We start from the raw sequence: 23,394 nt of genomic DNA, 5'->3' as shown, positions 1-23,394 counted from the left end.
AAGGCATTCATGCCTATGAACAAAGCTGGATGTATTTCAGTATGTGTTATCTCAGAGAACCTACTGGCCCCAAGACAGATCTAGAGACAAACCTCAAGGGCACGACACTCAAGGCTGTGAAACAGTAGAACACTAGGCTCTGGAGACCCTATATTCCATAAGCGCAGGTCTACAGAGAAACCTTGATCTTCAGGGCTTAGGCCCCATGCCTTGAAGGGCATTTATTCCTGGAAAGAGGCCTCCTGAGTTGATTTGAAGATTCAAGGAGATAACAGAAGACAAAGAACTACCCTTTGGCAGTAAGAGCAAAAGTCCTTTGGATAGGGCTGCAAGCAGCCACCTGGAAGAAGCCTCTACAGCCAGAGCTATTTTTAGCCATAATTGACTCACTTTCATCTGTCAAAATAGCATTAAGCAGCAGTAATGAGCCCTTTAAACAAACAGGCTGTTGATCCTGGGAGCAAGGCAGCTCTCTTTGCAGGCACGCCAGGAGGGAATCCTGCAGGAGCCACAGGTGAGCTGCCCCACCTCACACCTTCAACCAGGAGAGGAGGTGAAGGAGGTGCCTGGAGATGGATTTTCTCAGGCAGACCCCTCCATCTTGTGAAGTACTAGGTCCATTAAGAAGGTGGGCAGCCTGTGTCGTTTAGAAAAAGCTTGCCTCCATCTCAGGGTAGTTTTACCTGATGTTCACTGAAAATGAAGGAATGGGCTGGGGTTGCAAGTGAAATCGTGAAAGAAATGTCAAAGGGGTAGTAGAGAAGAAGGCGGGGGACCAACTATGCATAAAGTGTTCTCTGCCTAGAAGTGAGAAAGAAAACCCATAAACAGGCAGAAATATTTACAAGTAGTATGTCTGGTGGGGGACCAACATCCAGGATCTATTCAGAACTCTTACAGCTTAACAGCAGAAGCACAGCAACCCAATTCAAAAATGGGAGAAGGATTCAAAAAGATGTTTCTCCAAAGAAGATATGGACAATTAGCATATGACCAGTCATTCAGCATCACCAATGACTGCAGAAAGCACAGAACCACAGTGGGGCATCACATCATACCTAGGAGCATAACTGTCATCAAGTAAATTAAGAAAGTGACCAGAAAACAACACATATCTGTGAGGACTTGGAGAATCTGGAACTCTTGTGCTCCACTGTGAGAATCTTAAATAAATAAGAGTCTACTTTTGAGGTATACTAGTATCTTTGCTAATGAACACACAGGAAAATCCAGTGATGCCATACAAGGTGACTCAATCGTTAAGAGGCACAGCCAAGAGTAGAATCATGTCATCTGACTCCCAGAGTAGCAGGTGCAGTGGGAACTTGTGCGTCTTCATTTCCAGATCTCTAGGGACCACGGGAAGAGTTCAATGGGCTTGGGAATATCACCCTGGTATAGACACTCTATCCGCACAACAGTTATCCAAGGTCTGGGGCAGGTTTCTCTATAGGCAGGACAAGATGAATTGTCAGAACACTTCAGAGTCTCCATACCTATTAGCACCTAGTGAGACACTATCTTCTTAAAACCTTCTCATCAGTGGACCAGATGGGTTTGTCTTCCCTGATTTGCCTGGTTGTTTCTTTGCATGGGAGATATTCTTCTGAAGAAAAGCATTCTCGGATGTCAATTCTTAAATCACACATTCTAAATGCTGTGCGGAGGAACTGAAATGGAAAATAGGAAAATAGATACAGGCACATGATATCTTAGTTATCATTTATGGGCCAGACACTATGCTGAGCCTTATCCCATGTAATGCTAAAGCTAGAGTTAATCTTGTTATCCCCCTTTTAAAGACAGATAGAAAAAGTGAACCTCTGATAGAGTGGATCATTTACACAAGCCCTCCCCAACCCCCGGAAGAGACAGATTCAGGACTCTTTCATTGTTCCTCATCAGCTTCTTTTTATGTCTAGTGCACATGGCCAAGAACTAGTGAAGGGACTATAGAAGAATAATATCAAGAAGAAAAAAGTCAAGAGAGGCTTAATCTTATAATAATAGTAAGAAAAACAATAACAGCACCAAAAATCTATATTATCTTGCAGGCAAAACCCAAAGAAGCAGGTAGATTGTACTGAGGCTACAAAAGACAGAGGCAGGCTGGGAGTGCAGCTCTCTTGCTTTGCACACATGAAACTCTGGGTTCCATCCCCAGCACTGCCAAAAGTATAAAAACAAAATACAGAAGTAAAACAAACTCCTCAACTCCTGTTCTCTGTACAAAGAAGGTTGGGGTGGATCTATGGCCTGAAGAAAGTGAGATGATCCTTGGCACCTTACCTACAGGTCCATTTGCTGCCCTAAGCTAAAGAACTTCAGATGAACAACATCAGCATCACCTAGGGACTTTTAAAACTTGTACATCTTCAGAACCACCCAGAGGTACAGAATCATAAGCCCTAGGAAAGCATCCAGCAATCTGTGTTTTAACAGGTCTTCCACCTGATTCTTGTAATGGCATACACTTGAGAACCATTGCTATCACTAAATCAAGACCAGTTAACATTCAGGGGAGACTAACAGCTGGGTAATCTGAGAAGGTAGCCATGGTCTCTTCTAAATTGAGCTGCACTGGAAGGATATTGAGGCAGTCATCTTGGCTCTGATTAAAACACACACACACACACACACACACACACACACACACACACACACACGGGAAAACTATGAACACCAGTAAGCCTGAGTTTGGGAAGGTTATTCATCCAGTATTTCATAAACAGAGGGTTGGAAGAAACATGGCAAGTAGGTGTGCTGACCAGACAGTAGCAGGGAGTGCTGTCCTGGGATTCCTGGGTGAAGGGGAATGCAGACAGTATACTGGGATCTGTGTAATCCCTTTATTTACACAGGGAGTAAGTGACCAGGTACTTAAAGAGCTGTGGCCTGAATGACAATCAGGACAATGAAAGAGAACAAATGCTAGCTTTCTTCTTAGAACAGCCTTGTAGATAGAATACTCATTCAGTTCTCCTTTTGCTCTTAAGGAAACTAAGACCGGGAGATGTTAAGTAAATTGTCCTGCTAAGAAGGAGGAGCTAGGATTAGACTCTGCCTGTGTGAAATCGAGAGGTCTCTACACACCCTCCTGCCACTCCCAATATCTGACAGATGGACAAACCACTCTCTAATGACCACAGACCAGCCAATGATGCTAAATTTATTGTGCTCATGTTGACCTTATTTAATCCTCTGTGACCCTGACTGTGACCCTAGCTCAGACCCTGTCTCTGTTTCTGCCATTGGCTGAAATAGGTCACAGGTAGTTCAGTTAACAAATTCACACATGAGATGATTCTAATACAAGTCTCAACATTCAGAGTCTCAGGTAATTTAGGGGAAGAAACTGAAAATTCTGGCAAAGCCAAAATTCTGCCACTGGGCGCAGAAAACAGTGGTGTCTTGAAACTGAGTGGACAAATGACCACCACAAAGGTTTCCATGATCTCAGGGCACAATTGTGGATCTTTTAGCACCTTTCAGAGGCAGGGAGATCAGAGATCATTTCATTACTCTGCTTGGCCAGATCTCACTTGAAGAATCACATGTGCTTTGGGGGTACCAGACTGGAAAAGGATCACAGTGGCAGAAAAATTGAGGAATTGAAACGTTTGGGAAGAGAAGGCTCTGGGGAACATCAGAACATCCTCATTCAGTCAGAGGCACTCATCAGACACTTAAAAGCTCCCGGGGTACTTTAGGCTGATGAAATAAAGCCCTTGAGGGACTGCTAGATTGGGCCTGTGAGGCTGTAGGTAAGTGGAGGTAAGGAGGGAGGAGAGCAAGCCATCTGGCCGCTGGTGAGAACATCTCAACTCCTGAGAGCCTCAGCAGCCAGGTGGCTACTTTAGGAGGTGATAAAGCTTCAGCACCTTTTGAAATGTCTGGGATAAGTGACTCCCCTTACTGGGGCTGTGAGGAGGGGGATCCATGTTGATCACACAGAGTCGGCACACTGTTCAGTGAGGGTGGCCTGAGCAAAGGACTGACTGATAAGCTTAAACTGTAGCAATGGGTCCTCTCACAATTCTAGAGGCTAGGAACCCCAAAATTAGAATGTGGCAGCATTGCCCCTCTCCCTCCCCCCCCCCGTGAGAGCTATGACACACCTATCTTAGTCTCTCTTCTTTGTCTGTAGGTGGCTGTCTTCACACTCACATGGCACAAACATTTCCATTTACAAGGACATAAGATACCTTGGATTAAAGCCCATCCAAATGTCTAATTTTAATCTGGATACTTCTGAGATCTTATCACCAAATAAGGTCACACACCAAGGTATTGAGAATTAGATAGGCCAGACTTGGACCGATGAACTTGAGGAACACAAACCCATAACAGTTATACTCCACTCCCGAGTTGTTTGAGTCACTGAGTATACTTACCAGCTCCAGCCCATCTGAGATTGTGACCCAGGCATTGCAAAAAGCACAATGCAAAGCGGGTGGCTGGCAGAGCCTAGCCTCAAATGCCAACAAGGTCCCAGCACGAGCAGCACTCCCAAGAGCTTTGCCAGCCTGCAGAGTGGCCCAGTGCCCTGGCTGGCTGTTGGCCAGGGAGGAGAGTAGGAAGTGGGTGGGCAGCCAGGCAGTTAAGTGTGGCACAGTAAGTGGGAAACTAGTCAGCAGCTGCTCATGAATGGTTCTAATTCAATTATAACAACTGGGAAGGCAGTGACTCACAGAGAGGGCTGCCCCTTGATCAGGGCAGCAGCCCACCAGCCCTGGGCAGACACTGTGAATTGGTGCCAAATTAAGTACCAGGAATATTGAGTCTTGTCTTGGAATGGCACTTATTCAGGTCGCCTTCTGCCAGGGCTCAGAAGGGAAGATCAGTGGTGGGGTCCTGCCATCCATCACTGTGAGCAGAAGCCTGAAGGCCAAAGAGCAAGCTAGGTGAGAGGATGGACGGACAGTGCAGAGGACAAAGGGACAGCCCAGCATCAGCAGGGGAGCTTTCTCCAAGCGAGCCGCCCCAGTCCATTGCGGACATCCTTAGCTATACCCTTCTCTTTTGCTGCTCCAGTGGGCAGATAGCCAAGGAACTACAGTTGCCTTTCTGGATGTATGTTCTATAGAAAAGAAAGATTGTCTGGGCTGGAGAGACGGCTCAGCAGTTAAGAACACTGGCTGTGATCCCAGTAGTCAAGAGGCAGAGGCAGGTGAATCACTGAGTTTGGTGCCAGCCTGGTCTACAGAGTGACACACAGCCAGGGCTACACAAAGAAACCCTGTCTTGAAGAAAAAAATGGCCAAGAGAGGAGAAAATATGTTTGTGGAACTTTTAAGGGTCGCAGCAAGATGCAGTTCAAATGCAGGGTTAAGATGCCTCATAAGTTTTATAGGCTGTGCTGTCTTGATGGCCTCCTCCACCTGCTAACCCTGGGGAGGGAAAGGAAAGCCCAGACTAGTTAGTGGCTGTGAAGCCTTCCCTCTAAAATAAATGAGCTTGGAAAGATCCAGTCCATCCGTGCGTTCCCTCCCTTTGGCTGAATTATATATGTTCTGGCTATTCTTCCAAAGGTCCTGAGTTTAATTCCCAACAACCACATGGTGGCTTACAACCATCTACAATGAGATCTGACGCCCTTTCTGGCATGCAGGTGTACATGCAGAGAGAGCACTCATATATATAAGATATATAAATAAATAAATTTTTAAAAAACATAAAATGAAAAGTATTGGGACACATTCAGATACTGGCATTTATTTATTTGTGTACAAGTATGTGCATGTGTGTGTGTGTGTGTGTAAAAGAAGATAAGCATCTCATTTTTCATCCTCCTCCAGGAGTCAAGCAGTGAAGCCGGCTCTCGGTGACTATGTCTCTTTTTACACATAGGAAATTTGTATGCACTCACACCTTTCTAAACTAAAAACCATCCCATCTGGATGCCAGCTACCTCATGGTCCCACAAAGCTGCCTGGCAACATGTGGTACACCTGGCTCATCACCTGTGTAGACAACAGAGGCATTGTTCCAAGCCTTTGCTGCAGTAATGGATGAATCCATCCATCCATCACTTCTGATGATTTTTGCAAAATGTCTGTATCTGTGGGCTTGCTCTTTAGAAGCGTCTTTGCTGAAAAGGGAGATGGGTACATGCCTTGTTTGCCTTTATGGCTATTGCCAAACTGCCCTCCATAGAGGCAAGTACCAATTTACTTTCACCTACGGTTATTGAAAATACTTGCTTTCCCAAAACCTTTCCAAAATGTAGTATCAACATCTGTCATCTTTACCAATCTAGTGAAAGCTGGCATCTGATTATTGTTATTTGAAACTGAAATCCTTTGATTATGAACAAGGTTGAATAAAATAAGTTTGTATGTGGCATCAGTTTAAACTCTAGAGCTGGCCACAAGGTCTAAGCTCCCAACAAATGATCTTTCTGGAGTCCTCCTGGCCCTATAGAGTCACAGGTAATTCTTTTTTTTTATTAGATATTTTCTTTATTTACATATCAAATAATATCTCCTCTCACAGTTTCCCATCTGAAAAAAAGAAAGAAAGAAAAAGAAATAAAAGAAAAAAAACAAAAAAGAAACAAAACCCTGTTCCCTCCCCTCTCCCCCTACTCACCAACCCACCCTCTCCTGCTTCCTGGCCCTGGCATTCCCCTACACTGAGGCATAAAACCTTCACAGGACCAAGGGCCTCTCCTCCCACTGATGCCCCATTAGGCCATCCTCTGCTATAGATATGCAGCTGGGGCCATGAGTCCCACCATGTGCACTCTTTGGTTGGTGGTTTAGTCCCTGGAAGCTCTGAGGGCACTAGTTAGTTCATATTGTTGCTCGTCCTAAGGGGCCACAAACCCTTCAGCTCCTTTGGTCCTTTCTCCAGCTCCTTCACTGGGGACCCTGTGCTTAGTTCAATGGATGGTTGTGAGCCTCTACTCTATTAGTCAGGCACTGTCAGAGCCTCTCAGGAGACAGCTATATCAGGCTCCTGTTAACCAGTACTTGCTGGCATCCACAATAGTGTCTGGGTTTGGTGATTGAATTTGGGAAAGATTCCCAGGTGGAGCAGTCTCTAGATTGTCCTTTGTCTCTGAAACTCCTTCCATGGGTATTTTGATCCCCCTTTTAAGAAAGAACAATCCATACTTTGTTCTTCCTTCTTGAGTTTTTTGTGCTTTGTGGATTGCATTTTGGGTATTCTGAGCTTCTGGGCTAATATCCACTTATCAGAGAGTACATACCATGTGTGTTCTTTTGTGATTGGGTTACCTCACTCAGGATGATATTCTCCAGATCCATCCATTTCCCTAAGAATTTCATAATTCATTGTTCTTAATAGCTGAGTAGTTCTCCATTGGGCAGATGTACCACATTTTCTGTATCCAACAGGTCAGAATGGCTAGAATAAAAAACTCAGGTGACAGCAGATGCTGGAGAGGTTGTGGATAAAGAGGAACACTCCTTCATTGCTGCTGAGATTGCAAGCTGGTACAACCACTCTGGAAATCAGTTTGGCAGTTCCTCAGGAAATTGTACTACCAGAGGACCCAGCTATACTACTCCTGGGCATGTACCCAGAAGATGCTCCAACATGTAATAAGGACACATGCTCCACTATGTTCATAGCAGCCTTATTTATAATACTCAGTTAATTCTTAAGCATGAAAAATAATCTCTCTACACCCAAAGCACCCACTCTGTGTCAGGAAGGGCCCTTCAAATAACCAGCATGATGATTTATTTTTTACTCTTTTGTTGAAGCAATATGCCTTCTAGACTGGTCTTAGCCTATCACATGTGCAGTCTTGCTTGCTGCCTGGATGGCTAAAATAAGCTGAGTAAGCCCATGTACCTCTCCTGACAGTGCCCCCACAGTGACCCATGAGCTCTGCTTGCCAGTTATCATTGAAGACTTGTGAAGCATGTATTTCATGCACATCCTATCCTAGGATCTAAGGTTACAGAGAAAAAGGAAGTTGTCTTAGTTAGGGATTTACTGCTGTGAACAGATACCATGACCAATGCAAGTCTTATAAAGGACAACATTTAATTGGGGCTGGCTTACAGGTTCAGAGGTTCAGTCCATTATCATCAAGGTGAGAACATGGTAACATCCAGACAGGCATGTTACAGGAGAAGCTGAGAGTTCTACATCTTCATCGGAAGGCTGCTAGCAGAATACTGGTTTCCAGGCAGCTAGGACTAAGGTATTAAAGCCCACCCCCACAGTGATATACCTACTCCAACAAGGCCATACCTCCAAGCAGATATAAACCATCACAGAAGTTAATACACTTCTTTATAGAATTTAGAAGTGCAGGGAGGAAATGACAGGCAAACAAATAATCACAGTGTAATGTGGTAGATCCTGTGATAGGGGATCAGCACACAGGACCAAAGCCGTCCATGAAGGACCTGAAGGTTTCAGCAGGAAGAGATATGACAACTGAAAACATTCTAAAGTAGCTGACCAAAAAACATATAGGAAAGGATTTGGAGAAAATCGAGATGCTTTGGTGCGGTTGGGTGGTACAGAGTAGTGATGAGGAAGATTTGCAGCTCCAGATTGCTGATATGTCCAGCCTGACAGGGACCATTGATTTCATCCTATGTATTCATAGGATCATTGGAATTTTTGGTGGCTTGGTCATGTTTGAAATATACTTGAGCTAGATAGAATATTGGTATAAAGAGACCTAGACACCTAGGAACCAGAATCCTCCCTTATTTTTATGGCTTCACTGTGTGTGTGTGTGTGTGTGTATGTGTGTGTGTGTGTGTATGTGTATTTGTGTGTATGTGTGCATGTATGTGTATAAGTAAGTATGCATCCATATGTGTGCATGTGGAGGCCAAAAGTCAACCTTAGGTGCCAACCAAGGAAAGGTTTGTGGGTTTGTTTGTTTGTTTGTTTTGTTTTGTTTGTGAGACAGAGTCTCTTGGTGCAGGACAGGATGTAAGGCTCAAAGATTAGGCTACCCTCCTCCAGCTTTTGAAAAGATTAGGCTCCAGTCCTTATGTTTGCAAGGCAAGCACTTTACCAACTCTTGACAACAGCGCCAAATTCTAAAGTAAAGCCAGAAATTAAATGTCATGCAAAATGGACAAATTCACCCTGCGATTAGCCAGAGCATAGACGAGACTTCAGTGTAGCCAAGGAAAGAACAGCAGTGGACTGTGGGACCGTTAGATCTGGGCTGGTCCATATTGCAGGAGACCACAAAGCAGGAGCCTAGCCGGTAAATACCTACCATGCTGTACTGCTACCACATCTCTCTGTGGATATTCCTTCCCTACAAGGACATGATAAGCCCATCCCACAGTGTTATTAGCTTCTTGGAGAAAGCCCTCACTGTCCCCTCTCCAACCACTGTCAGCCATGATTCTCACCACATACTGCACCCAAGAACCTAGGGTGAAGGAAGGAGCACTTTAAAAATAGCTTTGACAATCCTCATTGATTGGTGCCCATGCTCATAAAATACAGTGCTTAACCAGCACAGTTATTGGGGTGGCCAATTTAAAAAATAATTACTGCCGTCTTTAAGATTACTTTGCCTTCTAATTAAAATCTCAAGACAAGGATATTAAAGGTGCATTGTCAATACAACTCTCTGGATGCACCCAGCTAACCTCATTTGGGAAGGCAAAATTAATTAGTTTGTGTTTTAACACCCAGCTGTTATTCCAAGGAAAGGAATCGTCTACAAGTCAGCCACGCACACAGTCTCTAAATTGGCCAGAGAGACTGTGGAGACAGAAAGGAAATCGAGAGTGATCTGTTCCTACTTAACGTAGTCAGCTTCTATTACAAGCTGCTCATTAAATGGAGCCCCTGTGTCCCTGTCAGACATGGCTCAGAAGTTCTTGTTTACCCTGGAGGCAGAATGGGGTAAACAAGAGTGGTGGGTCCCTCCACAAAGAGCCATCCCACTTTGATCTGTTCTGGAAACTTGTGGGTCATTAATACCTTTCTGGAGTAGCGATTATGGGTGGAAACTCTGGCACTGGATCTGAAGAGCCTGTCTTCTGCTCCTGTCTTAGTGTCTGCAGTTCTGAAGCTGTGCACAATGCTAGCTTCCCCTTTCATCTTTCCCACATCTTCCCGTTTTCCAGTTTTATTTAAGTGAAATGGATGTGGCACATAACAGACCTGAGGACTACTATTTCCAGACCTGCTGCTACAATGACAAACTTCAAGTCCCAGTGACACAAATTAGATGCTTTTGTCTCGATCTTACCAAATCTAATGGGAGTTGTTCTTGGCTCTCTTCCAACCAGTGTTTTGGAGACCTATGATGCACCCTATTTTAACCAACCCATCTCCAGATCAGGAGAAGAGAAAGTAGAAGGCTCTCTTATAGCCTGGGTACCAGAACTGGTGCTATATCCCAGCTAAACCACAAGGATGCTGGGATGTGTGTGTCTTCCTAGGGCAGCAGGAAGAAGCATGCAAGGAGCTGGATGACTGAATCCTACAAAGGAATGTAAGCCTTGGCCCCAGTTGCTAAGCACAGAAAAGAGTAGGGGGAAAGCTCATAGTGATCAGGTAATATGACTGACATTGAGCCAGGAAGGAGTTAGAGCAAAAACAAGACTGTCTCCAGGAAGGGGGGTTATATGTGCTTAATTTGGGGAAAAAGAACAAGAGAATTCAGCCAAGGAGCAGATGGAAAAAGGTATGGTAAGAAGATCTATGTATGGGCATGTCATGGTACTGTCCCCTGCTAGCTGCTGGCTTGTTCCATTGATTAAACTCACACACCCCTTCTGGGCATAGCACTACTGGCCTGAATAGAAATTCACTTCAGAAAGTCACCCCCTGCAAAGGCCTCACTATCAGAAAGTAAACGAAGCATAAATCCCTAGGATGGCATTTGGTCGTGTTAGCTCAAGGAGTGAGCATCACTGTGGTTCATGGGTCCCTGGATAATGTCAACTGCAACTTGCTGGACTCTGGATAACAGTAGTTGTAGCTACAGCATGCCACTCCAACCCTGATCCACACAGAATCACCACAGGACAAAAACTTCCCCAGAGACCAAGATTGGGAAATGCATCTTATATCCAAACTCTATCTAATCTTGCATCTGCTCAGGAAACTCTCCCTGGTCCACTATGTTTGCCTCTATTCACTGAAAGGAGAAGAAGACAAGTTCAATCTAGGGGGCTGGTACTCTAAGCACAGACAGATTCTGCCTGACTCACACACTCAATAAGGTCTCATGTGATATTTTTAAGTAAATATATTTTCAATCATGTTAGAAATTAGAAATTGAACCCAGAGCCTCATGCATATTCTACCACTGAATGCCCACAGTGTTCTAAACACACAGACACACACACAGAGAGAGAGAGAGAGAAAGAGAGAGAGAGAGAGAGACAGAGACAGAGACAGAGACAGACAGAGACAGACAGAGGGAGACAGAGAGAGACAGAGAGAGAGGGACAGTTTCTAGTGCTTTAAAAAATAACTCAGAAAATCTTAGTATCATCTTAAAGAGTAACAATAAAATTGGTCATCCCTGAAGATGCCACCATTGCCACTGCTCCCCATTATGTGACACCACAGAGGCCAGACACTGGTTCTCCTTATACACACTCCAATTCCCAGTTTACTCCACTGTAACTCGGTCAGGCTGCTGGGCTGGCTGAGTCCTCATCTTTCCTGTATTTACTCTGTTCCCCTTTCCCTTTGGGTCCTTTCCCACATCAGAGTCAGAGCAGGAGTTACTGGAGGACATTATGGGATCTCAATGTGCAGGCTACACAGAGGGGTAGGCTCCAGGCAGCTCCTAAAGCACCCAGTGTTGCAGTGGGCAGTGAATTAAGGAACTTCACATTGGGGCTGAAATGTAATAGGCCACCTTAGCAACGGGCAAGCTCCCCATTACTGGATGTGTGTCAGCTGAGGTAGACGAACATCTCCCAGGATGTGTGGCAGAACCTGCCATCATTGGTGATCCTTCCGGAAGTCATCTTTAAAACAACAAACAAACAACAGAAAAAGGTTATTGCAGTATAGATGATATTTATTAATTTGCATATTGTAACTACAGTTTGATGAGCTATAACTTACAGTTGTGAAACCACCTGCACAATCCTGCTTTTTAAAGATTTTTATCACTATCAAAAGCTCTTTTATACCCATTTTCAGCCCCATGTGGAATTGTCTCTATATAGAATCACTGCCTTTGTCTCCCAGGGCCCTCCCAAGTTCAACTCATAGCTCTGTTGAGCACAGAGAATACCATGATGACCTAGGAGCCTTAACTTCAGCATCAAGCATCCCTAAACAATCACTGTGCTTTCTTCCTGTTAGCTTGTGAATAAATAGATGGCCCCATCAGCAGACTCACTCCCTAGCATCATGCACCTCCCTGGCCACCCATGTACTGTCAGGGCTAGACTACAAAGGACAAAGAACATCGGTGTGGAATCAGAGGACCTGATGAGGGGAGCCTCAGTTCAACCCCTCACCAATAGGATCTTGTTTAATCCTTGAGGACTTCCTAATGCCCCAGTCTGTTACCACTATGTGAAACCCTGGGTGAGGAGGAGAATACTGTGAGAAGGCTACTGAAGTCAAGGCTAGACCTCAGCTGAGATACATGAGGGAAGTGGCTGTGGAATGCTATTAGGATGATTGGTATATTAGTCAGGGTTCTTTAGAGTAACAGAAACACACACACACACACACACACACACACACAAATGATGTGTTAGTATGACAACTAACAGCTAATCCAACAATGGCTAACTATGAATGGAAGGATCAGTGAATCTAGTAGTTGTCCAGTCCACAAAGCAAGATGTTTCAACTGGTTTTCAGTATATGCCATAGCCTGAAAAAGTAGGCTCTAATACTGCTGAAAAATAGACTTACTAGTGAGGCAAAAGCAAGCAGGCAAAAAATAATACCTTCCTTCTTCCATATTCTTATATAGACTTCCAACGGAAGGAATGGACCAGATTAGAGGTGGGTCTTCCCACCTCAAAAGTTCTGGATTCAGGGTTTATCTTCCCACCTCAAAGATCAAGATTAGAAATGGATCTTTCTGTTTCAAATTAAGCAAAAATTCCCCATAGGTATGCCCTATTTTGAGGGGTTTTAGTTATTCCCAAGTGTAGTCAAGTTGACAGCCAAGAATAGCCATCATAGTTGAAGAAGAATAAGGGTCACAAGGGACTTTTCAAAGCATGTCCTTCTTCTCAAGAGATCAGAATAGTATTGCAATACGGGGCAGTTGGAAGGAAACCTCACAAAATGCAGCCTTTCAGAAACACCCAAGTAGCTGCAGTCAGTACTTCTGGTATCCTGTGGATTCTTGGAATAATGACATTAGTTCCCCTCTTGGCTTAGGATTTCCAGCATCAATATCTTCCATGGAGTTCTCTCATCAGCAGTTTGGCTGGCTGATGTTATCTACCTGTCGTATCGAAAGTTTTTATTGCTGTGAAGAAACACCATGACCACAGCATCCTAGACCCCTATGTAACTTACTACACATAGGCTACCCCTCATATTCTCAACATATTTTCTTTCAGACAAGTGACACCCCAACCCATGCCCATACCTAACACATGGAAAGTAGGCTATGACCCTGTGGAAGCTCAGTAAGGAAGGAAAGACTAAACACAGCCCTCTGTTCTGAGATTAGACGTCCTTCCATGTAAGTGACAATACAGTTCTTCAGCAGTCCTTACCCCTTAGCACAGAGACAGCAAGAGAGATGACGCACTGGGAGCCCAGAATATAAAGTAAAAGGCACACTACAGTCCCTTGAGATTTCAACAACCTGGGGAAGAAACTATTAACAGGTGACCTCAGATACAGGCCAGAGACCAAGACAAAAGAGCAACAGAACCTTGATGGTGGGGAGCACTATGAGACAACATAGGGCTTTAGAAGAGAGCTGGGGCCATTTACACTGGGATGCAATGTAGGCAAAGCTGCCAGTGTAGCCAGGGCAGGTCTTTTGGAGTTTCCACCATGGAATTTGGATGGCCTGTGGAACAGGGAGAGGTTTCTGAGAGATGTCCAGGAGGCTGTGAGGAGTTGGGGGTGGAGGAAGGCCATGGTAGACCATCACCATAGAAACATCAGCAGTATGGAGAAGAAAGGAGAGAGATGTGTTGTGTCCACAGACTTATTCCTTGCTGTGTTCAATTGTGTCTTGTTTGCAGTTACCAGAACCACTGCATGGCTCTGTCTTTGTCATTCCATCTTTTTCCCTGTTGGAAAATCTAGTTGCTAGGAAGTTTCTAGGTTCCGATAGAATAAAACATGGGGAGGCAGAAGAAAGAGTCTCCAAGTAACAGACTTACAGAACAACCACGATTGTACAAAGGACCACCAGGTTCCCATTATGCCCAGGAGAACCACAAGCCTAGGTGTGGTCATCTGGACCCACAGCCTATCTCAAGGTCCAAAGTGACATTAACATCCCACCAGACAGATAGTTCTGTTGGAAGGATGGATTGTGGGGATCCTCAGAATACCTTTTATTTGATCAAACATTGCAAATATCACATACTTTAACTACATGGATTATTAGGCATTCGTAACCTCATCAAATTCACAGGCTAATGCTTCCTCCAAACAAAGAAGCAAGGAGATGCTCTAGGTTGACTCTGTAATCTTTTGGGTTTCCTTTTTGAGCTTCAGAAAGAGCCGTTGTACATAAAGAATTTCTTGGGCTTCTAGGAAGCCTTCCCCTCCTCTCCACTCCCTGCCAGCTAAAATCACTATGAAGAACACACACACATACACACACACACACACACACACACACACACACACACACACCAGTTTTAACCTTCAACAATAAGTAAATATCTTGCTCTGGTGTCCTTCTACTTCCAGCATGAATTTAATAGGCTCATTTGAGGATGAAGTTGTATGTGTTGCTGTGCAGTGGACCATCAGAAACTGTGCTGGCCCTCACTTCAGTGGAATGGTGGCGAGTGGGAGCCTGTAAGATGCTGTGCTGTGGAGGTTGTTTAAGGACAGAAAATCATGGTCTGGGTCTAGTTTAGAGACACATTGGGCCAGCTCAGTCATCAGCAATTCTCCCTTCTCATTGGCACAGAAGCCTGGCTATTAAACTCATTCTGCTGGGGGAAGTGGAGCTTTAACTACAAATAAAGAAGTGGGGAGCCATTCACTGTGAGCTCCAGATCCAGACAGTAGGAATAGAGAATGATAGCAAACAGAAGCTTTATCACATGGAAAGAAATTTCTAGACTCTCCTGGAATGTTGGAACCTGGACGTGTCTGCACTATGCATGAATATGAAAAATGAGGTTCATCAAAGAGAAGTAACTTTCTCGAAGACACAAATGGAAAAGAAGCTCATAATGGAACCATCTGAATTACATATCTCCATCCTCTGGGCCATGATTCCTCATCCAGAATGAAGATGGCCCCTTCCAGGCTGTGGTCCTGGCTAAGGTACACAGAAATGCATAGAACTCCACTCACCTAGGACACCTCATTTAACATCCTGCTCTCTGTACTTCTCTGTGTTTCCTCCCATCTCTCTTCGACCGAGTCCTAACACAGGAAACATGTAGACAGAATCTAGCCCAGACCACCACCCTGAGTGCCTCAGCTCTGCAGAACAGTTACATGTATGGTCAGAGAAGGTCAGCTGCCTCAGAGGGCAGGGATTCTGGGAGCACTGACAGGAAACAAGTCTAACTGAGCCTGCTTAAATGGAGAAGATGAATGGGGCTCTCTGTAAGGCAGTGGGCACTGTATAAGCAAACATGCTTTAAGAGAGGTCAGGGTCAAGCACGGACACACCAATGTGTTGATGGTGGCTCTTTAACACTCTGACTTAGTGTAGCTGCATGGTCGTAATTGGAGCCATAGGGTCGAAAAGCCAAAAGTATTTATCATCCAGCCAGTTACAGAAAACTGCTAACCCTTGCATCAGTTGTCAACTGGCACCCCAGATCTTATATAGACTCATGTACAGAAAAGCACCAACTCAAGGTGCTTAACTGTGGAGGTTGTCAGACTTCTGAGAGGAAGCCTTGGGTCTCTGACTTGGTTAGTTCTTGGAGTGGCAGAAAGTGGGCTGCTAAACAAGTAAAATTTCTTCCTTCTTGGAAGGAAGTAGTCACAAACACATTTCTTCATTGTTCCTGTACATGTTTGTTTATGATGTATAATGTATAGTGGGTGCATGGGGGGGTGCGCATGCGTGCCTGCATGCAAGTGTGTAAGTGTGGCAGCCAGAAGTTGATATTACATACCTCTGCTCTCTGCCTTCCTTTTAGAGACAGGGTCTCTTGCTAAGCCCAGAGCTCACTGATTGACTATGCTGGGTGACCAATGAGCTCCAGGGATCCTCCTGTTTCTACTGGGCCCCTAGACGACAGGGTTACCGGTGTATTCCACCAGCTTTTCCATGGGTGCTGACGAATCCAAACAGGTTCTTACACTTGAAAGCCAGGAACTTACCAAGTGAGCCTCTTCTCAGACTTTATTGTTCCTTTTCTAACTTTTTTTTTTCTCTCTCCTTCAGATATTGGCTAACCAACAAAGTCCACATCAAAAGACCAACCACCGGCCTCTTGATGTACACCCTGGCCACACGCTTCTGCAATCAGATCTACCTTTATGGCTTCTGGCCTTTCCCACTGGATCAGAATCAGAACCCTGTCAAGTACCACTATTATGACAGCCTCAAGTATGGCTACACCTCCCAGGCCAGCCCCCATACCATGCCCTTGGAATTCAAGGCCCTCAAAAGCCTACATGAACAGGGGGCATTGAAACTGACTGTCGGCCAGTGTGATGGGGCTACGTAAGGAGGGCAGCCCATGGGACTCAGTGGCTCACTTTCCTGCCAGCTACACCACAGGCAGATGGGAGTCGGGGTGGCACAAACAATAGAACAAGCAGGCTAGTGGTTTTCTTTGTTAAAGTGTAAAACAGTGACCAGAATATATATATCTATACCTGCATATATATATTGACCTGAGTATTTATAACTGTGTGGTGTTCATCTAGCATTAGGCAGATAAGCCACAGGAAGAAGGTGTGGAGAACCCACCTGGACCAGATGGAGACTCAGTCCGTCTTTGGGGGCAGAAGGACTTGACATGCAAAGAAGCCAGTCCCATGACTTTGGATGGCAACCCGCTTCCTGGGCTGGATGGATCTTTGGGCTCATGGATGAATGGAGAGCCACCTGTTGTCAGCTTCCCCGAACCTCCAAGTGAAGTGGATTCTGGGTAGCCCAGACCCAGAGATGACAGCTTGGACCAGTCTACAGAGGTGTAATTCATGGAGGAGAGACTTGGAGAGTTCCACTGGGCAAAGAGGCACAAGGAGACCAAGCAGCACGGGTCACAACAGAGCTGAGGGCTTTGTTCATGAACTTGAGAGTGCAGCTGCCCAAAGGACATGTGCATATGACATCTACGTCCCAGACAAGCCTTCACAGCTATGGAGAGAGGCTGGAGGAAATGCAATGACAGCCCCATATTCTGGTTAGACAAGTACCACCCGGGACTTAGTAGGACAGAAGAGCACATGGCCCTAAAGAGGTAGATTGTTGTAAATCATGGTATTAGAGACTTGGCATCTTCTAGGAGTTTGCTCCACCTCAGAAAAGGACAAAAGAGTGTACAAAATAAGATCGTTTTGTTGGATGAGGTCCACTGAGGCAGAAGTGATCCTAGGACTTCAACTTCCAGGTTAGCTTTTATCCCATCCTCTTAGAATGTCACATGAAGGAACTCTACTGTCCCATCTCTCACCAGAACGACACAGCAAGTGCTTGAAAGAGCACAGTCACAATAGGTGTCATCTTGTTCAAAACATATACAATCAGCTTTCTAGGCACTTCCCAGAACTGGACACCTGGAAGACTGTGACACATCTAACCCTGGGTCTCTGCAGTCACTCCCTGTTTGCTTTCTGCATCCTGCACTCTTGAGAGTCCCCTGCAGCCAGCCTGCCATGTCAATGTCACCTTGTCACTTTCCCATCTTGACAGTCATACCTGCCCACACCAAGCTCTTCTGGGAGAGGTTCCAGTGTCTATCCTATATCCCTGCCCACCCTCACCCCCCTATACCATCAACCACTGCAGAGTTTTTGCTAAAAGCCTCCCCCGCCCCCATTAGGACTCCCGCTTAAGACTTGTTTTTCTTGTAAAAAACCCAAAGCCAAACACAGTTCCAAACACTGGACATAATCTCCAGGGGAAAACTGGGCTCAATGCCAACAACTTAGGGGTTGGACTTACAGGTCACACACAGCAAAGCATTAGCCAGCTTGATGTGTTAGATGCAGTTCCCTTGCTTGATAAATAATGGTGTTTTAAAACATATTTGAAAGATAAATGTTAAAAAAAAAAAACAAAAACACTATTATCTTGAAGGTGAAGAGAGTTTTTTTAAAAAAAAAAAAAAAAAAAGTAATCAAGATCTGCTCCCAAGCATATGAGGCCTGATGTAATTAATCAACAGCCATTCAGAACACGATGCTTGCTCTAAATTAATGGCTGATGGGAAGTGAGCAGAGACAATGGAGGGATACCCTAGAACCATTAACCCTGAGTATAGTCCTTCCAGCCCCAAACAGGCTGAGGACTGTACATCTCTGTTCCCTTCTTTGTTCTTGTTACAGTATGAAGCTTGTGATTTGGGATTTGCATCATAAAATGAATATTTAAAAACGTAACAGCCATAACAGCCTCCCTGGGAGCTGAGTGGCTCAGCCTCCTCATGAGCAGTGGAGATAATTAGTATCATATTTTACATGTCTCCAGAGCTTTTCATCTGAAGGCTCTCCAAGGCTCTAGAAGACGTTTAATTTCTAAAGTTTGCACTGCCCTAGAGGAGTAGGTATGATCACCAACAGGGCCTCGCATTAGGAGAGCCCTTGGATGTCAGGACAGCCCACATAGAATCATGAAGAAGACCCAGAGGTCAGGTTCTGGTGGTGACCCTGAGCCCCACCCCGTATCTCCTCTGTGAAGAAGAATTAGAGGACCAGTTGTCTAACTGGACTCATGCAGGCTGCCTTTTCCTGATGGGAAAAGGCAGAGGTCCCGGGGCCACCCATATATGCCCTTTCCCTAACTTAGCAGACCCTGTGCTGTTAGAATGAACTGGACAGATAGCTGCAGGATCTCTACAGACCTTGGCTTTCCCATTCTTTTCCAGTCAGCAGCCAAGTGTCCTTTACTGCCTACTGAGAACTCATTTGGGGCTGGGTTCCACTGAAGCCTTTTAACATGGGCTGGTTGACTCTGGCTGGCCCCGGGGAGACACAGCACTGTAACCTCACAGCTACCACATAGCACCACATCAGCTTCAGCCAGTCCTCTCTACTGTTGGCCATCAGTCACCTCCTTAGTCCGCCTGCCTAAGCCTGCCAGACCTCCATTTACTCTGAGCCCCCCAGTGACCCCACCCTCAGCTTCTGCCATCACCAAAAAAAAAAAAAAAATTGGGTCATTTGACATGAGACTTTTTCTCATAATCTCTTGGTCTCTCTCTCCCACTTAACCTTCATACTTCCACAAATGAGGCTCCTCCTGTAGACAGGGAGTCTTTCCTCTAATGCCCTCAGACTTTTCCCACCCTGATTCCTATAGCCTCTTCACTCAATTCCTCCTCTACTAGACCTAGGCAGCGTCGGCAGTCCCTACTGCCACTAATCTCCTGTACCACACCTTACTGTCCCCTGCTAGCCTACTCCTAGGCTAGCATCTCAGTCACCTCCATGTACTAAGTGCAAAGTCCTACAGCAAATTCTCCTGGGCAAGACACTGTGTTCTTAAGATTTTACCTCTCCCTACCCAACCTCCACAACCATTTATTTATATATTTATTTATGTATTTATGACATATTTATTGGCATTCCTACCTTGAGCTGAAAAGAACCATGGAAGATCTGCCCATTCTCCCCTCTCTTCTCCCTGTACCACAAAGTAGCCATTCCTCCCAGCAAGGTCCTCCCCAAAGGCCTATAAGCTGTGCATCCACAGTTCCATCCTTTCTTCTGACCCCACTACCACCACCCAAAGAATACCCTCCACTCCCCTTAGCTGTTTAGCTCTACTGGAAGCTCCCAGTTCTAGGAGGATACACTGCTTTTTCAGCATATTCTATCTCCTCTAACATCTTGAACTAAAGACATCTGAAGCTAAGTAGACCATCTATCTTCCCTGCATGATCCCTTATTTTCTGGTTGGAACACCAGTGATTCTTTCAACACTTTCTGGGACCCTAAGATGATCACTGACTCTTCCATGTATTCCCTCATTATTCTTTCCAACTAGTCCCAACCTTGCCTCGACTTGTCCCTTGGACCTCTTCATAGTGGTCTCCTCTCCCAGACCTCCCTGAGCATGCACAATGGTATGTAACTCCAGCTCTTCATGAACTCAGCTAAGATCTCCTGGCCCACAAAAATGTGCCCATCTTTATCCTGACATTACACTCAATCAGGTCCCTTCATTTCCTGCACTGGCCAATCCAGAAGAGTTGTCAGTATTGGGAAAGACACCATGTTTCCTGGCCCTATGCCTTCGGCCTTGCAGTTCACATCTTCTGGATCATTCTTGAGTTTCTTCCAAAGCCCATGCAGAGACCACATCCACCATGAAGCCCTCCCCGATCCATCAATGCTGGGACCTCTCCCCCCACAGAACCACCGCAGCACTTTATTTCTCCCTTTCTCACGGCACTTACCATATTCTGCCTTGTATTATAGCTACTTGTGCACTTGTCCTATGTCTGTTTGTAGACTGTAACCCTGCCAAGGGCAGGCACTGTTTTATTCATCTGTATCCATCACAGCATTAGGCGTGGTGCATAGCACACAACAGTTTCTCAATAAATGTTTGTTGGATTAAATCCTGGATGTCTATAGAGGCTTTTTATAGTGAATGAAGCCATTTTACATCTCTCATGTCAAAAGAACCTTCCAAAACAGTCATGTGGGTTGGACCAAAGCTGAAGAAATAGGTCATTAATCTGAGGCAAAGGCCTGCATGGAATTTTCACCAACATTCTCCCTTCACTCCAGGGCTTTTTCTATAAATCCATGTGGCTGGAGCATGCACTGGAAACTAAAAATTGACTTTAGGTAAATGTTGGCTTAGCTGCCCCAGGTCAGTATCACATCTTCCAAGGACAAACCTTAGTATGAACCATAGCACATGTGCCCATCGACACAGGCAGATTTTCACTATTTCTGGGGAGGACAAATACCATTTGGGCTTTCTCAGAGCCCGGGGGTGTTGAGCTGTGGGACCTCATCCATCATCCCCACTGTTGTTGTGGAGGGTGGGAAACTATCCATCCAGATGGCAAGGAGACCAACAGCTCCAAGAGGCTGCTGTTTGATGAATCTCTTCATGCCTAATTAAGGCTCTCCTTCCAGAGTGGAACAGAGACACTTATTGATGCCAGTCAGATGGGACTCCAGACATGAATGCTGCCTCATAAATGCCTTTAATAGCATCTCCAGTGACACCAATAGCCCATCCCCACCCACTGCCTCTCAACAGCCCTACCGGATGTCATCTTTTGCCATCTTCATCCCCATCCTTTTAATTCCCCTCCTCCAAAGCCCTCACAGGTCCTGAGTGGCAGCTCTTATCCTTGGGTACCTGAACCCTAACCTGAGTCATTGTGAGATGGCATCAAAGAGAGGAGGGAAGCAAAGCACTTAATCACCCCTAGAGAAGGCAGAAAACAAATGGCTTTTATTCTGGTGGTGGGCCATTCACAACAATGGGAAGTATCCATGGTTACCACCTAGAAGCAGTATGAGGTGCCTTTGGGCACTATAAGGATAGTTTAATTTTCATTCTCAGCAGTCCAGGTTGTGGGGAAATCTTCATATGAGGTGCATATATAGCCCCTGGGCAAAGTTTGTCTAGTCACTGGAACTGCCTTTAGACAAAGCCGGGTGATGTCATCCAACCAGGACACTAAAGGGCCTTGCAGCCTGTCTCATCTTGTCTTCCCTACCACTTCCTAAGCCATCACACCTTCCCCTGCAGGGAACCTAGCAGAGAAATGGGCCTTCCAAAGGGACTACAAGAACTGTCAAGGAAGGTCCACATGCTCTATCCAAGAAAGCTTCAAATTCTAAGGAAGCTTCTACAAAGCTGATGCAGAAGGAGATAGGAGCAGCCAATCCTTGGGAAGTATTGGAAAATGAAGACCCAAGAAAGAAGGAAACTGCCCTTACAATGCCAACCACATCAAGGTTTACAGGCCCTCATACAACAAACTGAGGTGAGTCAAGTCAAAGCTAGTGCAAGAACGTACCCTTCAATGTGGCTCTATTTGCTCAGGTGAGATTGTAACAGTCAATGCTGCTCAACAGTTGGTGAAGGGCTCTCTGTTCATCAGAATAATCAGTGGAAATTAGAGGCTGCAGGAAAGACATGGGTGAGCCAATCTCACCAAAGCAAATGAAGATTATGCTTTCTCCTCCTGGTGGCCAAGGGTGCTGAGAACACAGCTCACTGTAATAACTGTGGGTTGCTTGGCTGTTTCTTGTGCTTCTAAGTGTCACATCTACTGGGCAAGAACTTTAAGATGAACCACAGGTGACCCAAAGTCTCAGTCAACAGCCAAGAGATATGGATTAAGTCACCATGGGTTAGAGAAGATACCTAATGACTCCATTGTGCTGTTATTGTGAAAATACAAATCAAGAGTGTTCTAGATGGGTGAAGGGGTGGAGTGAGGAAGAGTAGCAAAGTGTAGTGCTATAGAACAGAGATTGTGTGTAGCTCTGAGTGTTCAAGCTTCCACCCTGCCTTGGTCATACCTACCCAGCTCCCATCCACCCTAAGAAGACATCAGGCCTATACCACAACTTTTGAACTCTCCTACCCTCTGACTCATTCATTGTTCCAGATACCTAGCCATTTTTCATTTTTCTATCACTTTTCTAAATAATCCTGGACCCAAAACTTTGGTATCTGCTACTTCCTCTGCCCAGAAAGTTGCTTCCTCTCTACCTTACTTATGGCCTCCTCCTCACCTTTCAAGACTGAAATTGGATGTCACGTGCTCCAGAGTTCTCAGCTCTCTCAGCCAATCACCTTCTATTACATATCACATTGTCCTAGGAGGTGGACCCTAAAAGCTACAATGGTGCACTCATGTCCCGGAGAGACACATGCCACCAATATCTCCAGTGGATACAAAAAAATCACAAATAGTATCAAACTCCACATGTACTGATTTTCCGATACATACCAACCTGTGATAAACATTAATTTATAAATTTTGCATAATAGGAATAAGTAAACACAAAATAGAACAATTATATGTCCATTGTTCCCTTGTTTATTGTTTGCTAATCTTCTAGAATGTTCCAGGTGTGTGTGTGTGTGTGTGTGTGTGTGTGTGTTAGAGAGAGAGAGAG

The 23,394-nt window shown here is 45.1% G+C and overlaps 1 protein-coding gene and 1 long non-coding RNA gene across 2 annotated transcripts in view; one reads left to right on the top strand and one right to left on the bottom strand.

Annotated features, from left to right (window-relative positions):
• Positions 1-20,858, top strand: part of St8sia2 (ST8 alpha-N-acetyl-neuraminide alpha-2,8-sialyltransferase 2) — a 73,240-nt gene extending 52,382 nt beyond the window's left edge. Inside the window, exon 6 of the mRNA XM_031386997.1 lies at positions 16,508-20,858. Within this exon, the coding sequence (XP_031242857.1) occupies positions 16,508-16,793 (286 nt within the window). The 3' untranslated portion in view covers positions 16,794-20,858. The remainder of the gene's footprint in view (positions 1-16,507) is intronic.
• Positions 11,930-16,634, bottom strand: LOC116102402. The gene is made up of 3 exons (XR_004123158.1): positions 16,444-16,634; positions 15,457-15,528; positions 11,930-11,951 (listed from the first exon to the last, which is right to left on the bottom strand). It is a non-coding gene; the product is annotated as an uncharacterized LOC116102402 (long non-coding RNA).
• Positions 20,859-23,394: the final 2,536 nt, after the last annotated feature.

Source organism: Mastomys coucha, unplaced genomic scaffold (assembly GCF_008632895.1).
Source record: "Mastomys coucha isolate ucsf_1 unplaced genomic scaffold, UCSF_Mcou_1 pScaffold21, whole genome shotgun sequence".
Taxonomy (NCBI): Eukaryota; Metazoa; Chordata; class Mammalia; order Rodentia; family Muridae; genus Mastomys; species Mastomys coucha.
This window is presented reverse-complemented; position numbering and strand designations above follow the sequence as displayed.